General features: G+C 52.8%; 1 protein-coding gene across 3 annotated transcripts in view; it reads left to right on the forward strand.

Moving 5' to 3' along the window:
* LOC125281367 (ral guanine nucleotide dissociation stimulator-like) overlaps positions 1-23,315 on the forward strand; it is a 50,010-nt gene that overhangs the window by 17,673 nt on the left and 9,022 nt on the right. Inside the window, exons 9-18 of one of the 3 annotated variants that reach the window (XM_057312832.1) lie at positions 1,052-1,156; positions 2,497-2,681; positions 3,998-4,203; positions 4,352-4,719; positions 5,498-5,713; positions 6,082-6,185; positions 6,693-6,762; positions 7,372-8,624; positions 9,003-9,124; positions 9,317-9,583. In XM_057312832.1, the coding sequence (XP_057168815.1) occupies positions 1,052-1,156; positions 2,497-2,681; positions 3,998-4,203; positions 4,352-4,719; positions 5,498-5,713; positions 6,082-6,185; positions 6,693-6,762; positions 7,372-7,503 (1,386 nt within the window). In that variant the 3' untranslated portion in view covers positions 7,504-8,624; positions 9,003-9,124; positions 9,317-9,583. Of the gene's footprint in view, positions 1-1,051; positions 1,157-2,496; positions 2,682-3,997; positions 4,204-4,351; positions 4,720-5,497; positions 5,714-6,081; positions 6,186-6,692; positions 6,763-7,371; positions 8,625-9,002; positions 9,125-9,316; positions 9,584-22,372; positions 22,515-23,315 lie in introns of those variants that run through there. The other 2 variants (XR_008959500.1, XR_008959499.1) reach the window with 2 other exon arrangements.

Genomic DNA, 23,315 nt, shown 5'->3' on the forward strand with positions numbered 1-23,315 from the left:
CACCAGAGGATGTGCCAAGGAAGTAGATTCTAGCCTGATCCCCACACTGCAGGCTGGGAAAGTGGGGACTACGTGAGAGACACAATGACATAGGACACACAAGTGCGCAAAGAAACACAGAACGTAAGGTCTGAATTCAGCTCTGCCTCCTGAAGCTTCAGACCCTAGTTCCATTTCCAGAGAGTGGTGGCTATGGCCTTTTTGGCTCATTGTGTCCAGTTAAGGAGATGACATGGGGGAGAAAGCTAAGGAGTCAACTGCCAAGAAGGGGCTCTGGATAGGTCTGACTGAACACATGGTCCCAGGGATTAGAATCTTGAAAGAGTGACCTCACTTCCTCTGTGATAGGCCCCAACTGAACTTAGAACTCTGGTAACCGGGCACCCAGATTCAAAAGACAACCTGCTCTCCAGCTCACTTTGGTGGAGACGTTCGAGAGAACAGGATGTTCTCTTGCTGCCTTCCTCCCTTCAGGGTCTCTGGGCCCAGGCAAGCCCAGAGAGAGAGACTTGCAAATAATTGTAGACGTCGGCTCAGCCCGCTTTTCCGAGCCCTCTGGACATGTGGCAGGAGACACCAACAGGTAACACGAGGCAGCTCAGGGCAGCCCACTGGAGAGCAGGCAACAACTGTGATGCCACCTCAGCAGGCCCACACCTCTTGCCCCTCATTATGTGTGTCCCTGTGTGTGTGTTGGGGTGGGGGGCTGGTTGTCTATGTGTAGAGAAGGGGACAGAGGATGTGGGACACACCCTTCCTGGGCAGAAGGAAGCAGCCAGGTGTTGGAAGCCTGGCCCATCTTTCATGTTCACGCCCCAGGTCATAGCAGGCAGGATGAGAAGCTGAGCACTGGGGACCAAGCTCAACTACCTCGATGTTAATCATGAGCTCTAGAGTTTCATCCGGCTACCTCCTTGCTCGATGTCTTTTCAGCTGCCCCTCTGCCTCAACTGGAGAACAGGATTTCTAATGCGGGTGGCCCCTTGTGGCAATGTCCTGGGAGGACACTAATGTCTCTTGACCCCATGTCTATGGGGCACTGCATTTTCAGAGCTGCACCCAGGAGGTCATCGAAGAGCTGGTCTGGGACTTCAACTACAACGCCCTAGACAAGTGGCAGGTGCACCAGGCCACCCAGGATCAGTGCCGCTCTGAGGTGAGAATGGGAAGAGGGTTCCACACACCCAGGGCCCCCACACAAATATGGGGACAAACCTGGGGCCCTCCCATGGTGTTTCCACATGAGTGCCCCACAGGCCCAACCACAAAGTCATCCCAGTATCCACACCTCCACCACCAGCTGTGGGAGAAAGTAGGAAGACACTCTTCCCATAGGTGGGAATGGTAGAGAATAGTGTTCGTGTTTTTTGCAGTTTGGGGCGTGGGTTATTCTGTTTCATTCTGTTTTGTGTGACTTTTCCCGCAGCCATGAGTGTCTTTGCATTTTGCTACTGTTTTGAGTATTTTCTTGACTCACCCCAGCCATCCTGTGTAGAACCCAGCTCCACTGTCCTTGGAGAACGTGTCCAAGGCCTTATGAATCCTCACCCCACACAGGGTGATTGAACATAAAAGGAACGGTGGGAAGAAGCCATTCTATATGTTCCTCTGTAACGTATCACCTCTCAGAGCACATCGACTCATTGTATGTCCCCCGGGTCACAAGCTGTGTCCTCATATGTCTTTTTGGACCTCCATATGGGAGGTTGTCTGCCGCCGTGAATCAGCCTTTCAAGCACGGATTGGGTGCAAGGCCTCTGATGCCTCCTGGCCCAGGTAGTGGACTCTGTCTTTTCAGAGTTCAATCCAGGCCATCTTTGAGGAGCTGCTTGCTCCAAAGGCTCAGCTACTCCATCTCCCTTGACAAGCGGCAGGTGCCTCGGCCCACAACAACATCCAATGCTGGTCTGGGGTGAGAACAGGTCCAGATTGATGTCCAATCTCAGGACCCACAGATGATCACGGCAAGGCCAGAACCCACACTAGAAACAACCAGCTCCCCTGGGGCCTGCCGAGGAAGGTGGATTTCCCCTGAACCTTTCTCCCCACCTTAGGAACAGACCAGGCCGCAGCAGCATAGGGAAATGCCATGCATTCCATGCTCTGGACAGTTCTCAGGCCCAACGTCTATGATCTTGAGCAGCGTTGGAGATGCTAAGCCTCTGCTTTCTCCTGTCTGCTGTAGGGATGTTGACTGATGACTCAAAGGCATACAGTTCTTAATAAAGCCTATTCAGAGAGAGAAAGGCTGTGGTGGCTCAGCTAACAAGATGTGTTGAAGTGACCAATGCTTTCTCATTTCACCCCTAAAGGCAATTGTACTTTCAAGCCTAGAGCCTTTTCTAGGTGGGCCCTCAAGTCCCTTTTCTTGCACAAGTTCCCGAAGGGATGGGACTCTCTGGTCTGAGCCCCAGACCCTGATCATCCTGGTGGTTCGTGGTGTTGAAGCTGACTCCATTGCCCCCCACACCCCCCTTCTCTACCTGGTGGGAAAAGGAATCATCCCTGTCCCTGGATGAGGCCCAGACGATGCTGAGGCTCCGAGAAGGCACAATGGAGCGTTTCGTACAGTCCCTGGTGCCATCCTTCCCAGATGGGAGCATCTCAACCACCTCAACGATCTTCTGCATGTACGAGATGTTCACTTCAGCCACACAGGTCCCGGGCCAGCAGTTCAATCGGTGAGTGCCCACCCCATGCACAGCACAGGGTGAGCCCCCCATCTACTGGGTGTACATCTCGGGAATGGCACTACCCCTCTCTGACCTTCCCTTTCCTCTTCTGAAAAGTGGGGTGGTTAAGAGGATGAACCTCATACAGTTACTGTAGGAAATCATGGGAGGAAACATGGCACGGGCTACTCTGGTGCTTGGCTCTGTAGAAAGGGCTCCTGGACGTGCTGGGCATCTTCTTGCTTAATAGTTCTCTCTCTCCGGTGAAGAAGCTCTCAAGTGCAACCCTCACAGGCCGGTGGCCCTTCTGGGTTGACGAAAGGAAATGCAAAGCAGGCAGTTTCTCTATGTGCAAAGGACTTCTGAGATTCCATCTAGATGGTTCTGGTAGTTGTCCTTTGTGTGAGCAGCTCAGGGGCACACTGGGAGCAGGCAGACCAGCCCACGGGCCACTCAGGATTTGGAAAGTGCGGGCTGGGAAGTAGTCGTTCAAGAATGTATATTAAGCACCTAGGAATGTGAATGGAGAGAGGAGATACAGTGTCTGGGTCTCAGTTCTAGTCAGAGGGTCAGATAGGCACTCTGCACACCCTAAGCATGCATGTCCAATGGTTGTTAGATGTGACATCTTCGTAGCCTCCTCTAGCTTTGAAAGGATCCACCGAGAGCTGGATCATAGGACAGATGAAATGATCAAGTAAAACTGGGACAGGGGTTTGGGTCCAGAAGCAGGGCTGGCTGCCTCCACAGAGCAGGGTGGGGGACTACAGGGGTGGTGGCTGGGGAGGGATTTGCCAAACCAGGGATCTCACCGATCTCTTGATTTCCAGTGGGTGGGCTTCATCTGGGGGGCTTCATGTGAAGAAGCAAATGAGTCAAAGAAGGCTGTGGACGGGGTCCCGGGCCCTCTGGTCGGCAGAGCACAGTCTGGGCTCAGTGGGTGCCTGAAACACCCATCCCTTTGACGGTCCCAACTTGCTCTGCCTGCCCCTCCCCGCTGACCACCCCAACAGGGGCCAAGAACCGAGGGTGTGCTGAGCCGACCACTCACAAATCTGCCTCCAACCTGAGCCTTGATACTGGTGTGCATGGAGGATAGAGTAGATCAGGCCCATGGCCAGGTAGAGGAGAGGAGAAGTGGAAAAACCAGACTCATTCAGGTTTTCTGGAGGACCAGGCCTCCCACTACGAGGGCAGCTAGAGAGGGGTTGGAAGGGGGCTGGGGCCATCCTCTGGGACCCATACAGAAAGAACGGTGCTGTGGGAGTAGCATGTGCAATGCAAGGCCAGGCCTCTGACTCTGCTCCACATATGACTCTCCCCAGCACCCTGTCTCCCTTCTTGGGTACCTGGCCTGACCAGAATTTGCAGGCTATCTATCAGTCCCTGGGCCGTGACCGTGTCGAGATCAAGGTGGCCTATGTGCATGGGGCCATGGTTCTGAAGTGGCATGCCTGGGACCTGACAAACCATGTCCCCCTTCTCCTGATGCAGCGGGAACTTCTGGCGCTCACTGAGGCAGAGGTGGAGGGTAAGGGGGATGGCAAGCTGGGAAGGCTAACTGGGATGTGGTTCATGGGCTGGGTATTCCTTTCAAGGCCATGGGGTCTGTCCTGGTTTTGCAAAGGCATCCGGAAAGTCAGTGATGTGGATGAACCTTTCTCTGTCTCCTGCCCCAGTGCCAGCTCCAGGGCTCCTTCCAGCGGCAGAGCCAGGAACAGGGCCTCCTATAGAGCTAGAGGCGACCCCGGCTCTGTGTCAACTGTCACCTGCGGTGTCAGAGCCAGCCTCCCCTCTGTCAGCTGTTCCAGAACTGCAACCCGTGCTCCCATCTTCTGCATGTGTGCCGGGTGCTGAGCAGCAGTCAGCTGGACCACCCTTTTTGCTGGAAAGTTTCACTCAAGCAACAGCCACAGAGCCCACCGCGGCCCCAGAGGCTTCCTGCCACCGCTGGGTCACCCCAAAGAACCAGCTGGGTGAGGAGAAGCCCGACCTCCTGGACTTCCCTCCCAGGCTGGTGGCAGAGCAGCTCACGTATATGGATGCGGTGAGCAGCTGGGCTCTCAGGGTGGGCCAGGGGCACGCCTTCCTTCTGCTCTCACCTGCCCCACACCTGCCTTTCCCTGATGTGGACTCCTATGGTCTGGGACCAAATCTCAGCTCCACCACTTCCCAACCCTGTCAACCCATCAAGGCGCTTAGCCCCAAGCTTTCACTGTCCAGCTGCGGACTGTAGCGAGAGACCCTGATAAGCACTGATACGGAGGTACTAGGGAGAAGAAATGAGCCAGAATGGAGAGACCAATGGGCAGGCCCTGGTCCCGTGGGTGGAGGAGGGCAGCTCCCTGTGTTCAGTCAAGTCCATGGGTCACCCACTCATGTGACTTGGAGGATGAGTACCCTCAGCATTGATTAGGCATCTGATGTGTCCATGAGGACAGGGCAGACGGAAAAACGTGTGGTTGCAGCTCCCGTGTGAGAATGTGCATCTGAAAGGGGGGAAGGACCAGGGGGATGACCAGTTGGAGGGGAGGGGAAGAAGCCCCCTTGGGTTGGACCACCTTGCAGTGCCACCTGGAGCTGGGAGTTCCTGAGCATGATCAGGGTGCCAATGCCCTCCTTCCTTCCCTTGCTCTGTTTGCTCCTGGGTCATTGTGTACTGGGTTCCCTCAGGGAAAAACAATGGAATGAAATCCACAGTCTCGAACCAGGCTCAGGCCAGATTCTCAGCTCCCTGAGGTCCAGCTCTGACCTGTGACCCCTACGTAGGACATGAGTCTTGCATGGGAAATGGCTGGGTGAACCAAGGTCCGCCTGTTCTCTAGGAGCTGTTCAAGAAGCTGCTGCCCCATCAGTGCCTGGGCTCCGTCTGGTCCAAGCGCAACAAGCCTGGCAATGAGCACCTGGCACCCACAGTCCGGGCCACTGTCGCCCAGTTCAATGGTGTGGCCAAGTGTGTCATCACCACCTGCCTTGGCAACCCGAGCATGACAGCCCGGGACAGGGCCATGGTGGTGGAGCACTGGATCAAGGTGGCCAAGGTATGCAACGGGAAGCCCAGCCGAGGTGCTCTCCTGAGTCTCGGGCACTGCTCTTCCCTTGATCAGGTCTCAGGGTGGAAGGCCCTGGTCTTTGCCCTAGGGACTGTGCAGTCCCTAGGCTCTTCCGTCCAGGGGCATGCTGACCTTGCCTTGCATGGCCCCATGCTGGGATGCTCCGTTTCTGCCTGGCTCCTTCCTTGGAGTGAGGTAAAATCTTCCTCCTCCTCTGGGCCTCACGTGTGCCCTTCGGCAGGTCCCTGGACAGCGGCTTCCTCCAGCAGGAGCACTTTCCCCTGAGGGGGACTGAAGCTTGAGAGCCAATAAGGTGCCGGCTCCCCAAGTGACATCCCATTCTCTTCCCTCCCCAGGCCTGTCAAACCCTGAGGAACTACTCGTCCTTACATGCCATCCTCTCGGCTCTACAGAGTGTCTCCATTCACCGCCTCGAGAACACGTGGGGGAAGGTTTCCAGGTGAGTAGGCCTCTCTCCATGGAGGGACCAGGATGGACGAGGGAGCTCCCAGAGGCTTGTCCTCTTCCCCCTCAGGCAGCTTGGACCTTCTGGGAGGCAGCAAACCCCGACCACAGGACCTGGGCTGGTGGGTAGGTCTCTCAGCCTTCCTGGTGAGGAGGCCACCATGCCTCCCGCTTTAGAAATCAGTTTTGCCAAATGTCCCACACGGGGCTGAACTGCATTAAATCTCTTCACGTGTTTCCTTGACAGCCACTAAGCTCTCTGCCCATTTGAACCCCAAATTGACCCAAACAGCGTTTCTCAATGAATATGGGAAGGGAGGCCCAGGACGAGCCACATGAGAGCTCCCTCCCATGTCCTACAAAGACCTTAGTGCTCAGAGGATCCCAGAAGAAACCCTCAACCAGGCAGGTTGACACTCTGGGGTTCTCAAAGAAAAGGCACTCGCACTCAACCCTGCCACATTATTTGTCGATTGATCGTGCCTCCCTTGCCTCTCTTCAGGAAGCCATTGAGGATCTTTCAAAAGCTGTGCAGCAAGGACAGCGCACAGGGCAGGAACCTGCTCATCAAGGTAGCCTGGAAGGTGCAGGTCTGGAAAGAGACGAGGGGTGGGAGGGAATAGGATCCTGAGTGGATGAAGTCGGGAATGGTCTGAAGCATTCCTTGGGGAGGGGAAGCCTTTGGCATGAATGTGGCGACAGCCTAGGTGCGGATGCCGTTGGCGGCGAGGGGGCAAGCAGGTGGTGTCCAAGCAGACTCCCTAGCCTACACACCCTCTCTCTCTGTGTTGACAGCTGGTCCAGGTGGGGGCCTCTACAAACCTGGAGAGCCCAGAGGACAGACCTGTGCTCAGTGATGGGGTTGGGCTGGGTTGAGGGCCACAACAATGATGAGAGTAATAGGACCCTGAGTCCTCAGGAGACCATGGGAGATAGGTGGAGTTGTCATGTTTCCCGATGAGAAAACAGGCTTGGGGAGGCCAGGCTGCAAGCTCAAGGTCACACATGGAGTGAATGTTGGAATGAGATTGTTCTGGAATCACTCACGGCCTGCTTCTGGATAATGGGGCCTCAGGATCAGTATGAGTTAGGTCAGATGTCTAGGTTCTGACGTCCAAGATGGTGGGGGCAAGTGGCCTGAGGGTATGATGGTCTCAAGGAACTTGTCCTTGGCCCTGCAGGAGCGACCATCCAATAGATTTGCCACCCTGGTGATGGCCCTCCGGGGAGCCCAGAAGAGGATGCAGAAGAAGGTGAGTGTGCCTGAGGCCCAGGGCCTCCAAAGTCAGAGGAGGAGGAGGGCTCCTCCCTGAGGGCTGGAAGCCTCCCAAAAAGGAAAGATCAGGAAGGGGGGGTCCTTCCCACTCCAGCTGCGGCTCCTGGGGCCACAGCTTCTACAATTCTTATTTCAAAAGGACCAGGAGGAGGGCCCAGAGTGGTCCATAGAGAATGGGTTTTGCGGGTGGGGAGGGACCGACCTAGTGCTCCATTCCCTGGCATTTTTGAAAAGCAGGCCCTGAAGGTGATGAGGAGGAGTCTGATGTTCTAGGAGGGGGAGGGGAAAGGGAACCCGTGGGGGGGAGGCTGCTAAGGGTCCTAGGCTGCTCCACGTGAGCCCCTGCGGTGGGCTAGGAGGCTGGAGCATTTTCAGTGGAGGGTCCCTGTGGACACCAGCGAGCAGGGACTCATCCCAACCCTCCCCCTCATGACACAGGGTGTCGTGCCTTTCCTTGGCACTTTTCTCACCGAGCTGGTGATGTTAGATACCGCCATGGAGGACTATCTGGAGGTGGGTGAGCCTGAGGATTGTGGGGGAGGGACCAGAATCCGGAGGTTTGGGAGCAGAACGCCCCTGTACTGAGCCCTGAGCTCTCAGGACTCGGCAAACCTCTCCTCATGACAGCCTCACGGCTACCCTGTGAGCCTGGGGGCTGTTGCCCATCTCAGGGATGAGTGAGGTGAGGCTGCAGTTAGGCCACGGCTCCCGGTGCCGAAGACTGGTGAAGCAGCAGAGCTTCCTGAAGGCAAAGCTGCATGAGGTCTGTCTGAGTGGACCTCAGCCTCCCCCGGTGAGTTTGCCCGTGGGGGGAGAATGAAGTCAGGACCCTCCACGTCAGCAAGCACCTCAGTAGCCGCAGCAGCCCCTTCCTGCCTGAGGCTTCGGCCTCCCCTACTGTCTTCCGAGAGGGTGGTGCTGCAGGGTCCCGACCTGTAGCCAGTCCATCTGCCCCATGTCCTCCTTTCTCTGGACCCCAGAGCCTGGCCTAGATCCCAGGCCCACTATCTGTGTATGCACGGCCCCCTCACGGGTCCTGGCCATGGTGCAGCATGAGAAGGGATGGGAATCAAGTGCTCCTAAGAACCAGGGGCCTCATTCTGATGGACTTTGTCTGCATTCCAGGGGAATGAGATCAACCACCAGAAAAGAAATAAGGTGAGCATATGTGGCGCTTCCCGCAGGGAAGGGTAGGGAGTGGGCCTCAGAGATGTCCCTGGGAAGAACATTGCTTGGCTCCATCCCCTCCACCTCACATTTCCTGGGATCCCTTGAGAAGAAAGCAGTGCAAGTCCCATCCCGTTAGGAGATGGGGACAGAGCATGGCATCCAGGAGGACTTCCCGGAGGAGGGGCTACTGATACTCACCTCTGAGAACAGGTGGAGACCGGATGAATCTGCAGGGAGGAGGATGGCAATGTGTGCCAGGACCTGGGATGGGTGCCCGGTCCCGATGCTCTACCCTCACCAGACCCTGCAGCTCCCCGCCCCCCCTCCCAGGCTCCCTATACATCCTGCGCTTCTCTCTCTGCTCAGGAATATCAAGTCATGACAGACATCATGCTGCTCCAGGTGGCTGCCGAGAATTACACCCTAGAGCCCGAGGATCCTTTTTGGGCCTGGTTCCAGGCTATGGAGCCGCTCAGCGAGGCTGAGAGGTGAGGCCCATCAGGAGCTGGGTCGGTGAGGTTCGGGGTGGACTCTTTCTGCTGGCCACTCCTGGGATCCTCCTTCCCTGGGCAGCCTCAGGCCTTGTTGCCGGGGCGCCAGACTCCAGCTGTGGGCAAACACTGGCAGGGACTCTTGAATGGAAGCTCCTGGGCAACTCACAGGTGTCCCTCTGTCCTTAGCTACACCCTGTCCTGCCAGCTGGAGCCCCGGTCCTAGCTGGTCAGCAGCACTCAAGAAGGAGAAGAACTGGCCGCAGTCAACCTCAGGGCTGAGCAAGTGTCCAGTGGCCCTGCAGGGATTCCTCAGCAGCTGCATCCTTGCGCCCATTTACTCCACACCCCTTCCCCCCATCTATTTCCTTATGTAGGGGGCACCATTTAGTTGTTTTAAATAGTACCGTGATAGATTTGCATGTTAGGAGATTAAAGCCCTTGTTTTGTTTTAGAGCCCGGTGTGTGGTTTGGGTCTTTTACTTCCTACAGTAATGGAAAACTTGCACAGACTCTCATATTCGTTCCTGACCTAGGAAATCTTCCAGAGTCATCAGCTACTGTATGTGGGAGGAAGGAGAAGTGCCAGCCCTTCTCCCTAGCCACTGGAGGGCACCCCCAAATCCCCCTTACTCAGAGCACGCGTCCATTTCAGTCAATGAATTTGGGCAAACAGCAGAGACAGCCCCTCAGAACTCCTGAGATTTAGAGGTTGCAGGGACTTTCCCAGGAATAGCAACAACCACTGAAAGTGGGAGTCTTTAAGACTTGTACGCCCCAGAGCGCCTTCCTGCCCCAGGACTGGGGTTGCCTTTCTCTGCTCTAAGGCCAGGAAGACTGTGTCCTGCTCCTTCCGTTGAGATGCTTTTTTGGTTTTGTGTTTGGTTTTGTATTGCCCCCGTATTTGGAACTTGTCATATTGTAGTTCAATCTCTGGAACTGCATCAGCACCTAGTGGGGAAAAACACGGAAGGAGATCAAATCCTGCGTGTGAAGGGGACAAAGCCAGAGGAAGATAATTTGCAGATGGACTCAGGGCATTCAGGACTTTCCAGCCTCAGTCTCCCCGTTGGCCGTTTACCAAGTTTGGAATCTTTCTGGGATTCTTGTCAATGATCTCTGGATTCCCTTTCCTGCTTGCTATGTGTGATGGGAAAAGATGGGAGGGGTACCTTAAAGGACACACCTGAGCCTGGTTCCATGAGTATCTATGCTGACCTAGGAGCCAGGATTTCCAGCCTTCGTGCATCTCCTTATGCGGTTCTTCTGAAGCAGCAGTTCCCTCCAGGCCCCAGGCTCTGCGTCCGATCCATGGTAGCCACTGTTCCCTGGCTGGCATCTGGTGGATCAGGGATGGGTTCTCTCTTGCCAGGATAATGGGTCATATCCTTTTTTTTTGAAGTTTTTTTTAATTTATTTGACAAAGAGCAATAGTAAGAGATTGAACACAAGCAAGGGGAGTGTGAGAGGGAGAAGCAGGCCTGCAGCGGAGGAGCCTGATGTGGGACTCGATCCCAGGACTCCGGGACCACACCCTGAGCTGAAGGCAGATGCTTAATGACTGAGCCACCCAGGCGCCCCTCATTTTCATTTTCTTAATGACTAATGATGTTACACATCTTTTCATGCATATAGTTGCCATTTTAAAACCTTTTTTGGGAAAGTGGCTGTTCAGGTCTTTTGCCCTTAAAAAAAAACCAACTTGGGTTTTCTTAATATTGAGTTAGAAGAATTGTTTATATATTCTAGATGCAAGTCTTCTTCAGATATATGTTTTGCAAATATCTTCTCCCATTTTATGCATCATGGAGGATTTTTGAGAATCAAGAAGTTACGGCCTGGGGGGTAGATAGTACTCCCAGGCTGGTGTGTTTCATTCTAGAGTCTCTGATACTTTCGTAGCTGCTTCTGCTGCCAGACCTTCCTCCAATTCTCTCTCACCACAGTGACATGGAAACATCATGTCACCTCCACCTAAAAACTGCAGGTCAGCTCTGGCCTCCACTGCCCACCCTCCACCTCACTGGAAGCGATGGTGCTCACCTCCATACTTTTCTTCCTTGTTTGGTAACACATAGGAGCAATTTTTTCCTTGTATATCAGATTATCACATTATATGCCTTAAAAACATGCACTTTTGTCAGTTATAGCTCAATTTAAAAAATCGAGCATCATGTAGCGTTACTATTGCTGCATAACAAATGACCCCAAATCTTATCGTCCAAATAACCACCCTTTGTTATTGCTCGGAAGTCTACAGTTCTGCTGATAGAAGGCAAGCTCAGCTGATCTCAGGCGGGCTCGCTTGCACACCTGCAGTCATATGGAATCTCAGTCTCTCTGTAAGTGGTTCAACAGAATCCAGCCCCCATATTACCATTAGCCTGCTGTTTCTGTCTCTGTGGTTCCAGTTCATCTAACCGCATTGCTGTACTAACACAGCTTCCAGCAGCCTCTGGAATCCCTCTCATGTGCTGCTGGGCCCAGAGACGGCTTGTAGACCTCTAGGATTGTTTTGATTTGGTTCTCTGAGAAGCAGACCCTGAGAAAAACACTTAAGTATAAGTAGCTCATTTCAGGAAGTTGAGAAGTGGAGAAGGAAAGGAAGGTAGAGGGGCAGCCAATACAGTGTCTGTGTTAATGAAGAGGCTACCACTGAGAAACTGGGGCACAGTCCCACTGGGGATGTGCTTCCAGATTGTCCCATCTAAGGGACAAAGAATGGAACCTTTGTTGAGGTTGAGAATCATCTGGTGAGAGTTAACGTGAGCCTCTTTCCTCCTTAATCAGGGTTTTGACTCTGAGGCTTCTCCCTCAAGGCTTTACTGCAAAGGAGTTGCTGGCCGTGGAGGCTGGGTCTAGTCTTGTCAGCTAGGTTCCCATTTAACTATTTTAAGTCCACTATAAGTAGGTGATATTTACCTGGTGGGTAATCACAAAATGCAAATGGACTCAAAGGATACCAGAAGGAAGTCTGACCTGTTTTCCTTCGTGGCATAATCAGCTAAAGCCCCTCCCACCCCCTTCAGGGACCAAGGGGGCTGGATTTCTGGATTTAAGGCTGCTGGTGTGCCAGTAGTGCATTGGCTGCACCTGTTAGCGCTTTCCTGTGGGCAGCAGGATGGAATGCCCATCAGAAGCCAGCACTCCATCCTCTCGTGCATGCATCACCAAATAGAAATCTGCTTTTAATGAAGCAGCAGATATTTTTAGTGATTTATCAGGAAACGTTTTGTTACACGGGATGATGGAATACCGCAGAACATTCACGTAATCCCTGCGGCCTCATGATTTGAAAGTCTATGAAGGAATTTAAGCAGTTGGATGTAAGCAAGCTTAACAGTAGGAAGAGCACAAAATGGCCTAATTTATCAGAAGATATTGTGTTAAAACTTGCACAAGGTGGCTTCTGAGCTTGCTGTGCTCAAAAAATGAACAAGGGTTGTGACAAGTCCCTGCTTCAGATCCACTGATTCTCTCCCAGGCTCAGACTAAATGTTTCTAGGCCTGTGTATTTTTCTGCCTTTCAGATTTTCACCCTCTCACAAGACTGTGTTGGACCACCATTTTGGCTCTTGTCCCCTCCCCTGCCTATCACCAGCCACGCTTTCAATCTGTTGTAGAGATGGATACCACTATGAGTATCTTCTTGCTTTCCAGGCTGAATTAGCCCCACCAGTATCAACGTTCACACCCGGGTTAATTGATTAACACATTCATTTGTTTCAGGAAGTAGTGTTGAAAGTATCTGTGTGACCAACATTAGGGCGCTCAGCAAACACAAAGCCCCAATATTTACTTACACTCTCTTGATGTCAAACATTCCAGTTTGAAGGTGGGGGGGGAACAATGTTCCAGTTTAAAGGCCATGAGGCCGGAGGGATTCTCTCTAAGTCAGGAAAGGGAAGGCCTCTTCGTTCTATTCTGGCCTTCAGTTGATTGCATGTGGCCCACCCACACGGGAGAGGGCAATCTGCTTCACTGTCTGCCAATTTAAATGTTAATCTCATTCAGAGACACCCTCCACAGACACAGCCAGAGCAATGTTTGACCAAAATATCAGGGCGCCCCATAACCTAATCAGGTTGACACATCAAATTAACCATCATATTATTCTTCGTTTCTTTCAGCAGCTCCAATTATGGATGTGCCTTAGTTTATTAAATCAGTCTCTGTTCATGGACAGTTGATTATTTTTAATCTTTTGTTATTGTGAGTAACTCTGCGATGAACAGCCTTGGGCACACATATTCATTTGTTTGCCACTGCATCGATGGTTCAGCTTCCCAGAGGTGGGATTTCTGGGTAAAAGGGAAAATGCATATGTAATTGCCCCTTCCTGGAGACTGTACCACTTTGCGTTCTACCAACAATGCCTGAAAGCCCTTGTTCCATGGGGAAACAGGGATCCATGTTTGGTCAAGGAGAACACCATCACTCTTGGCTATGGAGATTGCTTTAGGACCAAGCTGGCCAATGGGAGTGATCAATGGGAGTTTTTTGTGAAAGCATCAGGACACAGAAGCTGTCTCTCCCTGGGGATGGCTCAGCTAGGTGTTGTAAACCTCCAGTGTCTAGGGGCGACCACATAGAGAAAGCCTGGTCAAGAATGATACAAAGAAGTAGTGCCGAGAGACACAGAAAGGACAGTAAGATGGAATCCTGATGGAATAATAGAGCCCCTGGATCCAGCTGGACCTGAATCAGAGGCTATTCCTACACTTATTCAGTTATGAGACCAAAACTTCAGTTTTTAAAAGCCAAATACAATTTCACCTATATGTGGAATCTAACAAGTAAAACAAACAAGCAAAAGTGCAGAAACAGAACCATAAATAGAAACCAGTGGCTGCCAGAGGGGAGGGGGTTGGGGGATGGGCAAAACGAGTGAAGGAGAGTATAGGCTTCCAGTTATGGGATGAACAAGTCACAGGGATTAAAAGTACAGCATAGGGAATATAGTCAATGGTATTGTGATAGCATCGTATGGTGACAGATGGTAGCTACACTTGTGAGCATAGCATAATGTATAGACTCGTCCAATCACTATGTTATACACCTGAAACTAACATAAAGTGTATATCAACTCTACTTCCATTTTCAAAAAGTTGAAATGAATCCATTTTCCTAAAACCAAGAGAGTCCTAACAAATGCAGCATGCTGCACAAAACAGGATTTCTGCTTTCACAGTAATTTACAATTGAAATGAAGGCATAAAAATTGAGCTACCCTATGATCCAGCCATTGCACTACTGGTTATCTACCCCAAAGATACAGACGTAGTGAGGAGAAGGGCCATATGGACCCCAATGTTCATAGCAGCATTGTCCATGATAGCTAAATCGTGGAAGGAGCCGAGATGCCCTTCAACAGATGACTGCATTAAGAAGAGGTGGTCCATATATACAATGGAATATTACTCAGCTATCAGAAAGAACGATTTCTCAACATTTGCTGCAACATGGACGGCACTGGAGGAGATAATGCTAAGTGAAATAAGTCAAGCAGAGAAAGACAATTGTCACATGGTATCACTCATCTATGGAACATAAGAACTAGGAAGATCGGTAGGAGAAGAAAGGGATAAAGAAAGGGGGGTAATCAGAAGGGGGAATGAAGCATAAGAGACTATGGACTCTGAGAAACAAACTGAGGGCTACAGAGGGGAGGGGGGTGGGGGAATGGGATAGACTGGTGATGGGTAGTAAGAAGGGCACGTATTGCATGGTGCACTGGGTGTTATGCGCAACTAATGAATCATCGAACTTTGCATCAAAAACCAGGGATGTACTGTATGGTGACTAACATAATAAAAAATATTATTATAAAAAAATGAAATGAAGGCACGAAAAACAATGAGAACAACGCAAGACAGAGTATTATCAGGTGCTATACTTTCTGTTATAGACTGAGCGCCATTAGTCCTTCCGAAGTCAGAGGAAGGGCAGGCAGTGGGCCGTGAGGTGATAGGATTTGGGTGGGTGGGACTTCGAAGAGCTCCATAATCCTGTGCCTGCAATTTGAAATCTGATATGGTCTGAGAACCAAAGTTTTTGTAGTGTTGGGGCAAACTTGTGTTCAAGGTGGAGGTGAAGGAATTTTAAACTGTCAGCTTAGGGGCTATGGCCTCAGACCCTGCCAGGGGTGATAGATATGTCACTTTTGGTCGATGTACAGTTTTACACTTCCAACGTCTGAACTATTTAAATTCTGAAACACTTTTGGCCCTACAGAGTGCCTAAAAGACTGCTTCTGTGCTTCACGTCTCAGGGAAGTGAGGGGATGTGTTTTCTGAGGCCTCGATGTTGGGGTGGGTGACCCCAAGGGAACCCCAGAGGCATGACTTGACAGGCACCCATCCCATGGGCAGCAGGAAAAAGCTAGGATGCCTTAAGCACTTGAGATGTGTAAACTCTCCGTGTCTCCAGTTTATAAGTCTCTACTACCATCCCAGTGGGGCTGCTGCGTAAAACTAGTCAGACTGTGACCTGCACGAAGTTGCTTTATCAAGGGAGGGGGCGGGATAACATCCAAGCTGGGCCCCCCTTCACTGGCCACGTGGGCGCTCTGGCGCCGGCCGCCCACTCAGCACTGTTGGGTGATGTGATGGTGGTGGCGACAGTGAGGCAGAGGGAGCATTATCAGGCCTTGTGCTTACTATTGACCAGTTAGTGTCCTCTCCCTGACCACTGCCCATTGGCACATGGGCCTGAGCTATCCCTGGCCTTCCTCTCTGCAGTCTTGGAATGGCCTAACAGGCTGCCCCCCAAGCCATGGGCTCCTCTAGGACAAGGACCATTGTCCTCCTCATGTCTGTATTTCCCAAGTGCCTGACATGCTTAGCACAGAAAGGGGTGAGTGAACTACGTCCGTTGAATGGTGACTGTCCATTGCTAGGGTGACCCGAAGGTCAGAGACTCCCTTAAACCACAGCTCCCTTTTGTACATTTCCCCACAGAGACTCCCAAGGAAGGGGCTGCACCCACACGGCCGTGGGTGATCCACAGCCTCTTCTCACCGAGGGCATCCACGCCTCAGCCTGGGTCAGCTCTGTGATCTGTGGGCTGTTCAGACCTTAGGGGCCAAGAGGTGTCTGACTCCTTTGTCAGCTGCAGGGACAGGAATGAAATCCAGCAGGATCTCCCAGGAGCTACACAATCTGTGGTTTCTTCAGTGGGTGTGATGAGAAGCATCCAGGACGCCATCAGACTGGCTCAGGGGCAGGGACATGGTCTCTGCGGGCCCTGACCTGGAGCCTCCCACCATTGAGAGCAGCTCCTCTCGTTTAGGAGCAGAGTTTGGGGGATCCCAGAGTCTTCCCTTAGGAAGAGTCCAGGCTAGGTACCTTAGCCCCTTATCCTAAACCCAAGTTGCTGTGCCTGAGTGGTGAGCTGGCCCACTGAGCTGGAGTTTCTCTTCTGTGCAGTGTTTTGTCCTGATTCTCTGTTCCTCTCCTCTCAGCCATGCGGGTCTTCTTGGCTTTTTGCTGTGGGGTCACTTCCTGAGGTGAGATAGGGACTGTAGACCAGGATGTGCCTTAGGCTGGCCCACTTTCCTTCTTCTTCTTCTGGAGCCCAGTAGCTGGTGGGTGGGTCAGAACCCTGTGAGAGGGCCTGGGTCGTGAGGTTTGATGAAATGGGTGGAAATACTTCTGTGATGAGAAGATTGAGGAGAAATGAGCCCTGTGGAAAGTGAATGTGGCGGGCAGGAAAGAATGGGGATTTAGACAGGGCCCTGAGAGGACCTCCCCATGCAGGGCTCTGGCTACTGGCCCTCCCTGAGACCCACTGCTGCATTTGGCAAGGGGGCAAGGGTGGCCATCTGGGCAGGACTGGCAGGGCAGGTGTGGGAGCAGCAGGAGCCACACCCTGAACCAGGCAGGCAGGGCCTCGCCATCTGGCCATAGGAAGAACTCCTTCACGGTGCTGGGCCCTGTCTGGCCTCCAGGCCACACTTTGGGCAGAGGGGTGAGAGAACGGAGCCTTCCTTTCTTTGCTCCCTTTTCTCAGATCTTCAACAGGAAACACCTGATCTAATTAGGAAAGAGGGACGGGGAAGGGGCCCTAATTGGATGAAGCTTTGAGCTGCCTGTGACCATCTGCACAGTGTGTCCTTTGCCTCTATCCTGCCAAGATGTGTGTGCGCGCATGTGTGTGTGTGTGTGTGTGTGTGTGTGTGTGTGTGTGTGTGTGTGTGTGACAGAGAGGCAGAGAAAGAGATGATGTGAACAATAAGACAGGCACCCTGGATGCACTGAAACTAGGGCTCTTGTTCTTAGCTCATGGAGAGGCTTCTGGGGTTCATGAAGCTCCAGAAATTGTGTGCAAATATTTGGGTGCATGAGCATTTTTCTGGGAAAAGACTCAGAGCTCCCAGATTCTCACAGGGGTTCACAGGGCCCAAAATATCAAGAATTTTAAAAAATAGATACACCTCATACATGGCGTCCACGTGGACTTGGATCCTCCAGGCCCAAATTTGGAAACAAGTGAAAGACAGGTAGAAAGAGGAAAGGGAAGGAAACGTTGAGGGTGTCTGAAGTCAAACCAGACATCTCTGCCTCAGGGTCAGGAGGGCGAGTAGGGGCTGCTGCTGCAGGATCGTGCCAGGATTTCTATAGCATTAAGTGACACTGGCCTGGGTGCTCAAAGGGACCCACCACCTAGAAGACCTGGTCCTTGCCTTTTTTGAGTTTGTTGTTCTTGCTTTTTCTTCTTATAACTTCCACTGAGTCTGGAGTTCTGATCTGTTTATTTTGCACATGTCCTCCGAGGGAGGCAGAGGGAGGAAAAGAGAAGGGTCCCGGACCTTTGCGGACTGGTTAGATCTCTTAACCCTTTGGGGCCTGGGCTGGCCATCTTTGCTGCCATTGGTGCTTTGCTGGGGTTGGGGGGCTACTGCTGAGGCCTGCGCTACCAGGGGATTTTATGGCAGGCCCGTCCACTCCTCCCACTGCTGCCTCCTCATGCTGTGGCACTCTTTCGGGAAGGCATTTGCAGCTTGTTGGCTTGGTCAGTGACTCAGTGACACCTCAGTCAGCCCTGGAACTCCACCTGTTGGAAGCTGGGAACGGCTAGGGCGCTGGGGAACATGGGTGGGAGCAGCTGGCTGGGGCCTGGGGCTTGGAAGGGTAGCTGTTGCCCCCTCCAGCTTGCCCTCCCCGCAGAACCAGCGGGACGCTAGTCATGCGAGAGCAGAGGGGGAGCCCAGTCCCTGCATGCAGTGAGCCTGCGTTTCCTCCAGAGTCTGGGGCGCAGCCCCGGGGCTTCACAGCACCTCAAGGTACCTCACTCTTTTGGAGTTTGCTTTGTGGCTGTCACTGTGAGCTCCTGGAGGACCCAGAAATTTGGTCTTTTCATCTTTAATGATATAATGGCAGACAATTACCTAATACCTACCGTGTGCCTGGTACCATTTTGAAGCAGCCGATATGTTTTAGCCCAGTAGCTTCTGACAACCCTATGAGGAAGATTCTGTTATTATCCCCAGGTGATATAGGGAGACTGAAGCACAGGAGTGTTGGATCACATGGTTTCACAGCTAGCCAGTAGGAGAGCTGAGGTTCACAGCCAGGTAGCCTGATGGCAGACTGGCTGCCGACACCATGCCATGGGACCGTGGCACCTTCGGGGAGCCCTGCAGACAGGAGATGGGAAGTGTTCACCGAGCACGGGAAGGAGACTCAGAGAAGGAATGAAGAGTGCATCCCGTGCTGAGTTCACCATTTCCTGAACCTGAAGGCCAGCACTAGCCACCCAGGCCTGAGGTGGCCCCAGACACACCTTAAAAGGGTTGTTGACGTCCATTGTGTGTCTGTGATGTTCAAATGTCTTACAAGCATGACATTTCTTCGTACTTAGAAAAAGATGATAACAAATTTGTTTCATGTGAAGGAGTTTCCATGGCAGATAAAATTGGGAAGGGCGTTGCAGGAAGTGGGAACAGAGGGTGCAAAAAGCTTGATCTTGGGGAAGGTAAATAGTATACCATTTCCAAAACTGACAGACTTTCAGCAGAGAAAGGATTTCACGGTTAAATACTTTGGAGAAATGCCGAGTTAAACAAAATTAGACAGCTCTCTTTGCTACACAATTGCTCAGAGCCTTTAACATGCTGAAGTGTATTTTAAATCTACGAGTAGAGGAGAGAAGATGCTACATTTCCCAAGTTGTCTGGAAAATCTGCAGCAAGGCACTGAGAGTCAGGAGACCTGGGTCGCAGTCTTGTCTCTACTGATGCCGTCTGTGTACCCTGTCGAGCACCTAAACTCTGGGCTTTAGTGTCTGAATAGAAGAGATCAGCAGCAGGGCTAACATCTATCGAGCACTGACTCCATTCTAGTCTCCAAACTAAGGACTTTTACACTCACTGTCCTCTTCCCAATCCTATGAGATATTCTACAGGAGAAAAACCAGAGGCTTCCAGATGTCAACTGAAGACATGGAGGAAAGGGGGAGGGGTAGACTTTGGGGACCTTGCAGAGCCCAAATCCTGTGGCATGTGCCCCCTCCTAGCTCCCCTTGGACTGGCAAGCCCCATGGGTGGGGTCAGGAACTCCTAGCAGGGTCCAGCTGCAGAGCGGAAGGTCACGCCAGATGGTGGGCCTGCCAGCTATCTCAGGAGAGGCTGAGGCAGGAAGGAGAGCCAAGCAGGACAGCGGCTCTGGGAGGGGCACTGCCCAATTGGAACAGGCACAAGAGCCTGGTCTGGAGCCTGCTAGACGGCAGGAGGGAGGGGATCTGGTTGGCAGGAGGTGTGGGGACAAGGGGACCTCTGAGCAGCAGCTACTTGCCTACTAGTTTGGAAGTATTTCAGCCTTTCAGTAGCATTCTGTCTACCAGAGGGTTTGCCTAAATATTAGCTCTGGTTTTAGGGGCCTTTCCTGCCAGTTCTTCCTTTTTGCTCTTGAACCAGAGGCTTTGCTCCCCATTCAAATGTTGGTTCTCCTGACAGCCTGCTCCCACAGCAGCTCCTGGTCTGTCAGAGTGGTCAGAGTGGGGGCGAATGGGGATCTGAGAGTCTGTGTCACTCCAGAAGATAGAGTCTGAGGAGAGGGAGACCTTTGGAGCATCGAGTAAATGTGCACTGAGCGCCTACCCTGTGCCAGGCCCTGTGACGGATGTGGTATACCACAGTGAGTACAGCGGTCAGGTAAAGGTCCCATCAACAAAATAAGTCAGGGTAGAGCAAAGGTGTCAGAAGCCTGCAGAAGCAGCTTTCCCCCACAGAGCAGTTTCACCTCCTCACGTGACCTGGAAACCACTGGGAAGGCAGCCCTGGCCTCTGACAGGGATCCTATGTGCCCAGGGTGGGTGCCCTTCTTGCCAACCTTCCAGCAGGTGTTTCTGCTTCTGCTCCGGACTCCCGGCCCCGTGGGTGGCTCCTCTGGGTGACCCGCCTAGGGCGGGGGGCTAGGGTTTCCTGGAGCAGGGTGTGGAGTCAGGGATGGAACAGAGGAGCCATTGAGCTGCCCACAGAGCTGCTGCCTGGTTGCCTACAGGCACCGTGGGCTAGCCCCAGGGAGGCCCGTGCTGGGCCTGGGAGGGGTCACAGCTCAAGTCCAGCCCAGGACTCCAGTGGGAAGGGCACTGGCTTGGTCAGGGAAGGGCTGGGGGAGGGGGGGCTCTGTAGAGTTGGGGGGACTGGGGCTTGGGCCAGGCACTTCTCACTGAGCAGCTTCCCGGGACTCAGTGCCCCCCATCCCTGTGACCCCTCCCAGGCCCAGCACAGGCGGCGGGGGGCTCAAAAAACATGCAGGAGGGGCTCCTGGGTGGCATAGCGGTTAAGCGTCTGCCTTCGGCTCAGGGCGTGATCCCGGCGTTATGGGATCGAGCCCCACGTCAGGCTCCTCCGCTATGAGCCTGCTTCTTCCTCTCCCACTCCCCCTGCTTGTGTTCCCTCTCTCGCTGGCTGTCTCTATCTCTATCGAATAAATAAATAAAATCTTTAAAAAAAAAAAAACATGCAGGAGGAGTCTCTGTGGTGGGCAGGCAATCAGTCCCCATAGCCTCCCTGCTCAATTGGCTCCCACAATCCTGATCTGGCCCAGACCCAAAGCCTCCACCAAGGATGGAGAAGAGGCAGGAGTGACCCCTCCTCATGCCACAGGCCCTGGAGCCACCTCCTGTCAATGCCTGTCAACTCAGTGTGCGGTGCTTCCCCCGAGGTGCTGGCAGCCCTGGGTGGGCTGGGCTCTGTCTCCACCTCAGCCTCCCCCCTTCGAGAAGCCTGTGCCCAGCTTGGAGAAAAGCTCTATTGTCCTCAGCTGCACCCCGCCCTGAGCACCTTGAGCTCTTCCTCAGGGCGTGTGGCTTAGAGTTCGCTCTGCCTTGACTGGAGCAGGGACGGAGGGTTGGTCATGAACCACTTGTGAGGGAGAAAGGGGCAGTGTGGGATGTGGAGGGTCAAGGCTACGCCTTTCCTGTTCTTGTCCTCCAGGAACCAGGGGATTTCAGCAGAGCCCAAACCCTGGCTTTCTTCAGGGCTGTCCTAAGGTGGTCTCTCTCCCAGAACGGCCAAGATCCCCACTGGGGGCAGGTTGGCAGCATAATATTGCACAAAGGACACAAGTTCCAATTGGGTTCCTCCACTTCCGTGGAACGGTCTTGGGCACGTTGTTCCCTACCTGCCCTGAGCCTCCGTTTCCTTAAAATGAATATAATAATACACATATGACATGCTGATGAATGTTCTCAGGATAAACCAGCAGAACTGTGCCATAAAGTGAGTAGTTGGCTTTTCTTTTCTCGCTGGTCCGCAAATTTTTCTTTGTTCAGCATCTGGGATTGAACTTGTGGGCATGGACCGAGTTAATCTCTGAGCTGCCTGCTATTCCCTACTTGTTCTTTGAATTCCTCCAACACCTTTGTAACTGGCTCTCTGAATTAATTCCTTCTGTTGAACCATCTGGTGTTAAACACCTCTATTGCCCTGCCTAGACCCGGACTGAGGCAGGCCTTAATGCTCGGAGCTTCATCCTGGCCATTTAACCTACGGGATGGCCCAGAGGCACAAAAGTGACAGAAAAGGTAGATCTGCCACTCTGCTGGCAGCCTAGTAGGGGACTCTGCAGAGGAAGACCCAGAGCTTGTCCCCATCCAAGCTCAGAGCCTGCCCTTGGATACCTCGGGCTCTGGGTCTAAGACATTCTCTCCAGGACTCGCTCCCATGGACAAAGCACCTGGGGAGAAGCAGAGCTGTCTCTCAGATGTCTGAAGCCTGCTCTCCTCACTGTCTTCCCACAGTTGGCAATCCTCGAAGACTACGCGGACCCATTTGATGTTCAGGAGACTGGCGAAGGCCCAGCAGGAGCTTCAGGAGCCCCAGAGAAGGTCCCTGAAAATGATGGCTACATGGAGCCCTATGAGGCCCAAAAGATGATGGCTGGTGCGTGATGGAGTCAGGCTAGGGGATTGCTCTCTGAAGCCTGGGTATTTGCACAACAGGCTCTGGGACCCACAAGACTAAGAGTGGTTCCATGATCCCTTTACTGGGTCCTTGGAGACCATGGGTCCACCGTGGACCCCCTTGGGTCCTTGGCCACTGCCTTCAAGAGAGTCGTCTTGGAGAAGGAGCGATGGCCTGTGGTGCCTGAGATGTGAGGTGGTAGAGAAGGCCACCAAAGATCAGGCAGATAGAGTGAGGACAGTCAGGAAGGGCAGGACAGTGGTTGGACCGGGAGTCATGGAACCCAAAAAGAGAATCACTAACTTTAGGGAAGGTGGTGAACTTGAGATGATGTGATGTCAGAGTGAAACATCTTTATGGCAATTGGAACCACATGGCTTGAGAAGGGCAAGCCTGTCAAGGAGCGGGGGCAGACAGCAACGAATAAGACCTGGTCTTGGGGAGCAGAGCAGAGGTCAAGAGAGGATCCAGGGAAAGAGTGAATGGGGGTGATCCGAGAGGAGGACAGGGGTGAGTCAGTCCAAGGCAGGATGAAAGGAAGGTTTGCTCAGGGGTAGTTTTAGTGTTGGGCATACTGAGGAGCCAAGATGAGAGGGGCCACAGGGGCAGTGAAGGGCCTCAAAGGCTGGAACGAGGCATTTGGACTTGCTCCAGAAGAGGAGGGAAACTAATATGAATTCTCAAACAAGACAGAAACAGGATAAATATGGCATTTTAAGGGGATTATTGAGGCTGCGGTGTACAGCACAGACCAGAAGAACTGGGCATCAGAAAGATGAG

The sequence above is a fragment of the Ursus arctos genome, unplaced genomic scaffold, assembly GCF_023065955.2.
Source record: "Ursus arctos isolate Adak ecotype North America unplaced genomic scaffold, UrsArc2.0 scaffold_16, whole genome shotgun sequence".
Classification (NCBI taxonomy): Eukaryota; Metazoa; Chordata; class Mammalia; order Carnivora; family Ursidae; genus Ursus; species Ursus arctos.